Below are 10,547 nucleotides of genomic sequence, written 5' to 3' on the forward strand. Positions count from 1 at the left end.
GTTTTATATCTATTTAGTGTTTTTTTTTAAATATATTGTATTGATTTTTTACAGAGAGAGAGGGAGAGAGATAGAGAGTTAGAAACATCGGTGGGAGAGAAACATTGATCAGCTGCCTCCTGCACACCCCCCACTGGGGATGTGCCCACAACCAAGGTACATGCCCTTGACTGGAATCAAACCTGGGACCTTTCAATCCGCAGGCTGATGCCCTATCCACTGAGCCAAACTGGTTAGGGCTGCTGCACAGTTTTGGAGAAGGGTAAACCCCATACAATAATTTTCAGAACTTGGGGTGCCTTGGAATTACCTGGGAAGCATAAAAATGCAGGTATCCAGCTTCTACTAGAACCTACAAGGGTTGAGCACAGGTGAGTTTTGTGTCTTAGTTGATGGTGATTTGGGGTTTTCTTGGACAGCTCCTAGGTGCTGCCCTACAGGTGTAGTAGAAGTCCTAACCTAATTCCCATTGTCACGTGATCTGTGGTTTTAGGTCAGGAATAAAGGCAAGGGTAATGCTTTTGCTCTGTGTGCCCTCTGCTGGTACTGTGTGAGCGGACCAGGCACCGAAGTGGAAGTTCTTTCATGCCCAGGCTGGTGAGAATCTGGGCTCTCACCTCCCAGTGTGGTGGGACCCCAGGCAGCGACTGTCAACCCAGACTGCATGAGAACCACCTGGGGTACCTGGTCATGGGCCTGAGTAACAATGTTTTTAAAAATCTCTCCAGGTGATCCTGCACAGGGAGCCGGGGTTTGAGAACCTATTTTTCAGGCAAAAAATTGGCTCAGGAACACGAAGTCCTCAGAGGCATCTGAGGTGAGAGCCCTAGCCCTCGGGGTAGGGAAGAGTGTTGGCAGGCGTGCTGTGCTTGCTCGGATGACACTCCTGCCCCAGGTGTGTAGTTACCATCCGGCAGGACAAAATGACCCACATCTAGACTTCACCCCAGTCCCCTCTGCTGCTGGGACCACCATGCCATCACCTATGAACTAACAACGTTTGCTCTTGCCTGTTGAGTTTGCAACGTAGCTGACATTTATTGTTTATTCTCACACCCACCCAATGAGACAGGCAGGATTTTCCATGTTACAAATGTGAAAAACGAGGCCCAGAGAGACTCAGTTACCTGGCCCAGGACAGGGGGTTAAGTCTTCTGACCCCAAATCCAGTGTTCCCCCTGCCGCACCATCTCCCCAATTCACCGCACTGTGTGTAGAGTGAACTGGGCAGAGCTTCTTCCAAGAACTGGCTCTTAACAGACACTTCTGGCCATTATCCAGCTGAATGCCATGCACAAGTGGGGTAAGAATTTGCACTAAGGCCTCTTTCCTAAGCTGGGTTATTAGCATCTGCCTCATGAATTTCTTCATCCCAACAGTCAAGTTTCCCCAGGGGCCTGGCAAAGTCTCCAGCTGTCAGATCCCCTTCTTTAGCCTCACCCACATGCTCAGCCTTCGGTCGGAGATCCAGGTGGCCCAGGGCAACTCAGAAGCCCAGCCCCCAATCGTTCACTTGAGCGTGTCCAGCATCCCAAACACCTGTGTGAAGCGCGCTCTGTCCAGGATGCGTCCACAGCGCAGGGTGAGGTAGAAGGTCTGCTTCCCACTGTACTGCTGGATCCGCACGAAAATCTCCTGGGGCCGGTCCTGGGTTTCTGTCATAGGTATCACTTCGGCCACCGGGCAGTAGGAGTCCTGCCGCCAGCCCCAGAAGGTCAGGTGGGCCACCCGCAGCATGGTGCCTGACTCGTTCACGTACAGGATGCCCACCAGCCTCCGGAAGAAATAGCTCATCCAGTACAGCATGGCCAGGGCGAAGCCAGCGATCCCACCCATGAGACACAGGTTGTCGAAAGTCAGGAGGCCCTGGGAGTACCAGTAAAAGCCAGGCGGCAGGGCCAGCACCGTCAGGGCTGTCTGCGCCACCTTCAGCTTAGACACGTACCCAAAGGCTCTGATGGCATCGAACCGGTAGATCATCTGGAATTTCTCTGTCTCTGTGCCTGGTGGCTTCTCCTTCGAGGTGGGTGACCTGCTCCCCACCCACCTCCTAAAATCCTGCCCATCGCAGCACTGCAGTCCGTAGAGAGGTCTTCTCCACACAGCCGGCCCTGGCAACCGCGGCACAGCTCGGAGGAGGGCAGCCTGGAAGGGAGACAAGAGACCATTTCTCTCAAAGAACTCAGCCACATGCTCATCACACAGTGAACTCCTGCAAAGCATTTACATGGCGGCTCCCGCCAATCTTGTGAGGTTGCCATTATCACCATGGAGGGGAAGGGAACGCCAGGTGCTTTACCTCGTGTGATCTCACAAAAGCTGTCTGAAATAGGAACCTCTTTACCACTGAGGAAACTATACCCAGAGAAGGTAAGAAATTCACCCGAAGACACACAGCCAGTGAGCAGGGCAGCGTCTGACTCTCACACGGGTCCTCTTTCCTCCAGGCAGGTCAAGTTACAGGAAGGAGGCGCAGTCTTCATTCAGTTAACAAGGACCCGGGGAGAGCCAGCTGTGGGCTGGGCACTGGATCCCTAAGGCTGGCTGAACATCTCCCCAAGCAGGAAACTAAACAATCACTCTCCCAGTGGAGAACAAATCCGTTAGATATTTAGCACAATAACTTTCAGTCTCTATCAGGTTAAGCATCATCTGGGTGCTAAAGGGGGCGTGTTTTCTTCGCAGAGTTAGGGGGAGGGGGAGAGTGGAGGAGGAGAAGGGATGAAGGCACCGAGCAGAAGCACAGGGATCCTATCCGGCGCACCGTTCCACCCCTTGGGTAGTGCATTGAAAGATGCGCTCGGTTCTGCAACCAGATCTGGGTTCCAATCCTGACTCCTAAAGCCGCCAGCTGTGGATCCTGGGGCAAATTGGTCCACCTCTCTGGGCCTCCGTTTCCTCATCTTCCAAATGGGGATTCAGAATAAACTGACTGAGACGTGGATTTAAAGCCTTCCAGAGCACTGGCTGGACTTGATGCAGGGCGAGTGCTCTGAGTTTTAGTGTCCTGGTGACGCACGTGGCCTGGGCGCAGAGGAAACCGGGGAATAACAAAGCTGTGTAACCCACGCTAAGGTCTCTCCAGAGCACTCTGCGAATCACAGGCCTGACCCGGACCCCAAAAGCACATCACCTCCCTCAGTCCCCACCTTCCGCGTCCTTACCATGGCCCGCCGGAGCCCCCAAATCGCAGCTGCAGCCGGATCCCTACAGGCGCATGCTCGGCCGGAAGGGGCCTGCGTGCGGAACATTGCATTCTGGGATCTGTAGTCCGGATGGAACCGCAGACGCCAGCCCCGGGCCTGGAGGGAGTGGATTCTCCTCCTCCCGGCGTGCCCTGCAGCACGGAGGCTGGGCCCGGAAGCCCGGGGCCGAGCTCCAGGTGCTGACGCTCCACGTCAGCTGCGGTCTGGGATCCGGAGACATGGCTGCGCCGGGCCCCGCGCTCTGCCTCTTCGACGTGGACGGGACCCTGGCTGCCCCCCGGCAGGTAGGCGAGTGGGCACCGAGGGGCGGCGGAGGACCGCCCACCTGCTGAAGGGAGGGGATGGGCCGGAAAACTCCTGAGAGGGAGAAACTTGTCTCCGGGTGGGAAATGCAGTTCTGGACGCACCGTAAGCCCTCGGTTTGGACCAGCGCGCTGCCCCCCGACAGCGATGTGCCTCCTCATTCTGTCACCTGTGGGACGTGCCCCGCACCCTGATGTGGAAAACAGGTTCCTCGGCCGAAGCGGCCGAGCAGAGTCTCCGCTTGTCTTCTTGACACCTGTGCCTTTAACCTTGGAGCCTCAGGATCTGTGTTCAATAGGGACTTACCTGCGCCATAGAGGGTTTGTGAGGGTCGAATGAAATCAAATAAGTTCATGGAAGTATCTTGGCTTGCAGTAAGCTCTGTTCAGTAATAGTCCATACATGTCAGCCAGCACCATCACCTGCTTCTCCAGCCCCTGCAGTGGGTCTTGGGTGATCAAAGAACCCTAGATGGGCCCAGCCGGTGTGGCTCAGTGGTTGCGTGTCGACCTATGAACCAGGAGGTCACAGTTGGTTTCCGGTCAGGGCCCACGCCTGGATTTCATGCTCCATTTTCCAGAGAGGAAGGGAGAGAGAGAGTTAGAAACATCAGTGAGAGAGAAACATCGATCAGCTGCCTCCTGCACACCTCCCACCGGGGATGTGCCCGCAACCCAGGCACATGCCCTTGACCGGAACCGAACCCGGGACCCTTCAGTCCACAGGCCGACGCTCTATCCACCGAGCCAAACCGGCTTTTGGCAATAAATATAATTTTTTAAAAAGAGAGGGAGAGACCTAGATTGTTACAGGCTGCCTGTTGCAAGCCTCCCTGGACTTGCCTCGCACTTGCAGATTTTGCTGCTATGGGCACAGACAGGTTTCAGTTAGGATCCACGTTTGTGATGCAGCTCCCTCTGACCTCCTCCTCCTCCTCCTCCTGCAAACAGATGGCCTCCCTGTCTCCAAGTCCTGTCGCTGATTTTGGCCAGGTGGTAGCAGTGGTGGCTTCAGAGTTCCACATCAAGCGTGTATGGCCTCACACATGTCGGTCTACCTTTCCGAGCCCCATGTTCCCTGTGCCTAGTGAAGAGACCCAGCTGCAGGTTCTCCAGAGGCCCCTTTGGACTCTGAGATCAGAGATTGGCCCGCACTGTGGGTTGTTAAAAGCCCCTAGTGGTCTAGAGCCGAGGCTAGCCACTCATTGTTTGTCAGGAGTCTGAGAACAAATACCCTTGTCTTCGCCAACCATATGGTTTGTACTAACTGCTCACCTTTAATGCAGAAGCAACCTAGACCATATGTAGACACAGCGTGGCTCGTGTTCCAGTAAAACTTTATTACAAAAACACACAGCTGCTCAGTGGGGTCCATTGGCTGTAATTGTCTGCAGTGGTCGGCAAACTGCGGCTCGGCAAACCGCGGATCGCGAGCCACATGCGGCTCTTTGGCCCCTTGAGCGTGGCTCTTCCACAAAAAGAGGCTCTTCTACAAAATACCGACTTCTGCGCATGGGCCACGAAGTTTCAGTCGCACTGTATGTGTGAGCCCGCACGTGGCATTTTGTGGAAGAGCCACGCTCAAGGGGCCAAAGAGCCACATGTGGCTCGCGAGCTGTGGTTTGCCGACCACGGGTCTTGGGTCTACATCCTAAGCCTTTTTACAACCTATATTTGCATGCTCTCAACCTTTATCCTAAATAGAATAGTTGTTATCCTTTTTTAAATGTTTTTGTTGATTTTTTTTTTTTTTGAGAGAGAGAGAGAGAGGAAGGGACGAGGGGAGAAAAACATCGGTCAGCTGCCTTCTGCATAAACCCCTGACATTGGATCATGCCCACAACCTGAGCATGTGCCCCGACTGGGAATCAAACAGCATCCTTTCAGTACACGAGACAACACTCAGCCAATGGAGCCACACTGGCCAGGGCTACTATCCTTTTAAATATAAGGAAACTGAGACTCAAGATCATCTAGATGGTGAAAACGGTAAAGTGATTTTAGTTACAGGATAGTCACAGAAATGTAAAGTACAGCTTCAGGAATAATAGTTAATAATATTGTAATAACTATGGCTGGTACCACATGATTGAAAGAAACTTGGAGGAATCACCTCATAAATTATATAAATGACTAAGCACTGTGCTGGGCACCTGAAACTAATATATATACAATATTGAATGTGAATTGTAATTGAAAAATAAAAATTTTAATGCAAAAAAAGAGATTGTCTTGATTTCACACAGCAGATCTGATACCAGTCTCTGAGCTTCAGAGCACTGTATTTGCTAAGTTTACCATTTCCCGCCACTTTTCTAAGGTAGAAGCGACGTGCCATTCAGAAAAGTGCTTTGGATTCTCAGAAGGAATCAGGTTATATAAGCATAAAGTATGACATGGCAACCAGGCAACCCACATTGGAAGCATGATATTCTTTGCAGTGAGCATAAATCAGTTTAATACTCAAAAAAATTGTAATTTAAAAAATAATTGTTTCTATGTGCTGGGTACTCTAGGTAAAAAATAAGAAAATTTTAGTAACAGATCTATTCATTATCCAACTTTTTCCTTCCTCAATAAATGCATTCACACGTTGATAAGCACAAGGAAGTGGAAGAATGGGTTATCTTTTCTTGGAGCTGCTGAAACAGGATATGATTTAAACAGGTAAACTCTAGTTAGAATGGAGTCCAGAGCTTTGCACATTTCACTGTTTTAGTAGAATTTTGTTGTTCTGAGTACTTTCCTAAGAAATGCCATGTCAACTAAAAACAGTTGAGATTTGCCCGGCCAGGGTTGAGCTTCAACCTATGAACCAGCAAGTCAACGTTTGATTCCTGGTTAGGGCATATGCCCTGATTACGGGCTCAATTCCCAGTGTGGGGCGTGCAGGAGGTGACCGATCAATGATTCTTTCATCATTGATGTTTCTATCTCCCTCTCCCTTCCTCTCTGAAATCAATAAAAATATGTTTAATTAAAAAATAAAAACAGTTGAGACTTAGAACAAAAGCCTGCAAAAGAAGGGGGGCTTAAATTTGGGTGAATTGTTTTCCAACTTTCTGTCATGAGAAATTTAAAATATACTGAATCACTGGAAAAGTAGTACATAGAACAGCCAAATCCCCACCACTTAATTTCAACAGTAATTGACATTAATTTCATTTTATTTTATTTTTTAATTTTTGCTGCACCATTTCCTAGGCTGCAGTAATCATAGTACTTCACCCCTAAAATTTGAGCTTGCATCTCTAGAGGACAGAACATCTATTGTAACCACAGTATCATCATCACACCTAAGAAAACTCACCAATTCCCTAGTAGTGCTTAGTCCAAGGGTGGGGAACCTTTTGCCATTTGGATATTTATAACATCATTTGCAGGCCATGCAAAATTATCACCTTAAAAATTAGCCTGCTATATTTGGTCAAACATTTGATTAACTCACCCCTAATGCCTTGGCAGGGCCAGACCAAATGATTTCAAGGGCCTTTTATGGTTCGAGGGCCAGACGTTCCCCACCCCTGCCCTAGTCCAAGGGTTGGCAAACTTTTTTGTAAAAGGCCAGGTAGTAAATAGTTGCAGCTTAATACATACATACATACATATATACATACATACATAAATAAATAAATAGTTGAGGCTTTGTGCAGGCCATGTGGTCTTTGTCACAACTACTCAACTCTTGTTGTTGCCACAGACACTACATAAATGGGTGGACGCTGACATAGCTGTTCCAGTCAGACCTTCCAGAAAAACAGGCAAATGGCTCATTGTGGCCCATGGTTCCCATTTTGTCAACACTTCTGTTCCATTCACTTTTCCTTAATTGTCCCAAAAGAGTCTTTTTTCCCCAGAAGGTGAGTTTTTAACATTTTTCCACCTTAATTTCAAGCTTTTGGATCTTGTTCTATGTTTTATTTTGTCTAGGGTGATGGATAAAGAGTTCCTCGTAATTAGCAACACAGCGTTACTTGGTAACATCACAATAATTTTGCTCTAAAGATCTGTCCTGCCCTACATGGTTTGGCTCAGTGGATAGAGTGTTGGCCTGAGGACTGAAGGGTCCTGGGTTCAATTCCAGTAAGGGGCACATGCCTGGTTGCGGGCTTGATCCCCAGTGGTGTGCAGGAGGCAGCCAGTCAATGACCCTCTCTCATCATTGATATTTCTATCCTCTCTTCCTCTCTGAAATCAATAAAAATATATTTAAACACACACACACACACACACACACTCTAGAGGCCCGGTGCACAGCATTCATGCACTGGGGGTAGGGCATCCCTCAGCCCTGACTGCACCCTTTCGCAGTTCAGGACCCCTCAAGGGATGGCCAACTGCCAGCTTAGGCCCTTTCCTCACAGGAAGCGGGCCTAAGCTGGCAGTCGGATATCCCCCTAGGGGTCCTTAGCGCTGCGGCAGAGGCGGGAGAGGCTCCCACCACCACCACTGCGCTCGCCAGCCGTGAGCCCTGCTTCTGGCTGAGTGGTGCTCCCACTATGGGAGCACACTGACCACGAGGGTGCAGCTCCTGCGTTGAGTGTCTGCCCCCTGGTGATCAGAGTGCATCATAGCAACTGGTCGTTCCGCCATTCAGTCAGTTTGCATATTAGCCTTTTATTATATAAGACTAGAGGCCCAGTGCATGAAAATGAGTGGAGGGGTTCCCTCAGCCCAGCCTGCCCTCTCTCATAGTCCGGGAGCCCTTAGGGGTGGGAGGCGACGGCCCTGGGCGGCTGGGCAGCCAACATCCGAGGCTTGCCTGTGCCTTGGGCCGGCCCTGGGTGGCTGGGGGGCTGAGGGGACTGGAGGACTCCAGAGGCAGGCGCATGGAGTGGCCGGGTCCGCCTGGGGGTGGGTGGGGCCATGCCACACCTGCCGCTCCAGCAGGGCTTAGGGGCCTGGGTGCCGCCATATTTGAGGGCATGCATATCCCTCCTTATTGGCTGTGGGCACCGCCATCTTTGAGGGTGGGGCAGTCAACTAGCATATTCCCTTTTTATTGGCTGTGGGCGCTACCATCTTTGCAATGGCGTGAGGGTCAATTAGCATATTTCCTCTTTATTAGATAGATTTTATACACACACACACACACACACACACACACACACACACATACACATACATACATTTTTTTAAAGATCTGTCCTGCAGCGGGATGTGGTTTAGATGCTCTGTTGTGGTCACAAGCAGCTTTATCTTATTTCCTGGTAAAAAATATTGGCTGCCACTTGGAAGTGAAAAGGCACCTTTTACAACCCATTCACATTGCAGAACAGGTCTGATGGCTGACCACAATACCATTTAGCTCATCAATGTGTACAAGGCTTCTGTTTGAGGATGGAAGTATTGATGCTGCTGTTATTATTAATATTGCATGTTTAATATTTTGCAGTCAAAGTCTCACCACTTCCTCCCATTCTGACGTCAAAACTGAGCAATCCACTTGGGGGCCTCAGGGACTCCTTCCATGGTCATCGACTCATTGATGCTGCTATTGCAGTTCTAGATTTTTGTCTGCTAGGTCAAGATTCCACTGGAAGATGGAAAAAAGATTGCAATTCATTTAAGCCCTTCTGTACAATTCTGTTTGATTAATCATATGTATGTACTATCAAAAAATTGTTTTAAGAAAAAGAGGATTTAGCTCTAAATGTTTATATACTGAAGTTGACTTAAGTGGTTTGTTTTTAATTTCTGGTAACTATGTTTGAAAGATATTCCATGTAAGTGTTACTGGACGGGACTGGGTCTGGAGTGGGTCTGCCTGGGGTGGCCAGTAGTGTGTGGTTTCTTGACTTCATGCAGGAAAGATTTAACAAACACATCCAAGTGATTTTGAGAGTATGTTTATTAAAGCTGGGACAGTGAAACAGGAAGGGCTTAGGATAGAAGAGGCAACAGAAGAGAGGGCTGCTTTGGCTTTTAGAAATGTTCTAGGAAAGAAGTGGGCCACGTTGGGCTGCAGGAACTCACTAGGAAGTAGAAGTCACAGCAACAGAAAGGAGTCAAGGTGGGGCTGCTGCTAGCTCACTGGGAAGTCAGAGAAAATGGGGCCTTGGACACAGGTTCAGGGGGTAAGCCTGGATGAGCTGCTGCTGCCCACTGCTCCCCTAGTTGCAGTCTTGTGGACACCCTTAGAGTTTAGAAGAGATACATGCCTAAGGGAGAAAGGCGTGGGCATGCAGTAGAGAGAGTGCACCGTGGGTCCCTTGTCTTGAGACTGTTTATCTTTCTTTTGCTGGAATCTTTAGGGGAGGGTCTTAACAGAATATTCATTAGTTTCCCAGGTGTGTCCTTCAATATGTTGATTCATCAAAATGTGGTATAAAGGGGTCAAGGTTATTTCCAGGTTATTTTCATTTTTAAAAAATGTCATAGAAGAGGGACCAGGACTGAGACCAGTCTGCCCCCCAGGACAATCTGGAATGTGTAAACCATTTGTTCTTAAGTATCCTTGGTTAGAGAAGATAAAACCTTGTGATTCATTGCTCAAATCAGTTGGCCTTGTTTATTTTGTCTCAGTTCCCCTTATTCCACCTGGCAAGGAATTTCCCTAGCTTCTTACTATCCTGCCTCGTACATTTACCATTAAGATTACTAAAAGTAATGATATAAGACTGTTTTAAAAAATGTGTTTTTATTGATTTCAGAGAGGGAGAGAGAGAGAGAGAAACAGTAGTGATGAGAGAGAATCATTAATGGGCTGCCTCCTGCACACCCCTTGCTGGAGATTGAGCCTGCACTCGGTGCACGTACCCTAACCAAATATTGAACTGTGATTTCCTGGTTCATAGGTCGACACTCACCCACTTAGCCGCACTGGCCAGGTGATATCAGACTTTTCAAAATTCATTATGATTTGTGTTAATACAGGGATATCTTTTCATCGTAGTTTATAATTTCTCTTGAACTAGCACAGTTTGGGATTTAACAAGTATAAACTATTACCATTGAAACCACTGTTTATAGATAGGAGCATTTGTTGTAGGAAAGACTAAAAAAATCTAGTTATCTTTTAGCGGGGGGGGGGGGGGGG

General features: G+C 48.9%; 2 protein-coding genes across 3 annotated transcripts in view; one reads left to right on the top strand and one right to left on the bottom strand.

Annotated features, from left to right (window-relative positions):
• Positions 1-1,006: 1,006 nt before the first annotated feature.
• TMEM186 (transmembrane protein 186) lies at positions 1,007-3,286 on the bottom strand. The gene is made up of 2 exons (XM_006763598.2): positions 3,165-3,286; positions 1,007-2,145 (listed from the first exon to the last, which is right to left on the bottom strand). The coding sequence occupies exons 1-2, from the start codon at positions 3,249-3,251 to the stop codon at positions 1,510-1,512; spliced, it is 723 nt and encodes a 240-aa protein (XP_006763661.1). The 5' UTR covers positions 3,252-3,286; the 3' UTR covers positions 1,007-1,509.
• A 40-nt stretch (positions 3,287-3,326) lies between these two features.
• Positions 3,327-10,547, top strand: part of PMM2 (phosphomannomutase 2) — a 23,177-nt gene continuing 15,956 nt past the window's right edge. The window contains exons 1-2 of one of the 2 annotated variants that reach the window (XM_015563795.1): positions 3,412-3,490; positions 6,110-6,175. Coding sequence is in view for 1 of the 2 variants with exons in the window: in XM_006763597.2 (XP_006763660.2) it covers positions 3,425-3,490 (66 nt within the window). In the remaining variant the exon portion in view is untranslated. Of the gene's footprint in view, positions 3,491-6,109; positions 6,176-10,547 lie in introns of both variants that reach the window. The other variant, XM_006763597.2, reaches the window with a different exon arrangement.

The sequence above is a fragment of the Myotis davidii genome, unplaced genomic scaffold (assembly GCF_000327345.1).
Source record: "Myotis davidii unplaced genomic scaffold, ASM32734v1 scaffold639, whole genome shotgun sequence".
Lineage (NCBI taxonomy): Eukaryota > Metazoa > Chordata > Mammalia > Chiroptera > Vespertilionidae > Myotis > Myotis davidii.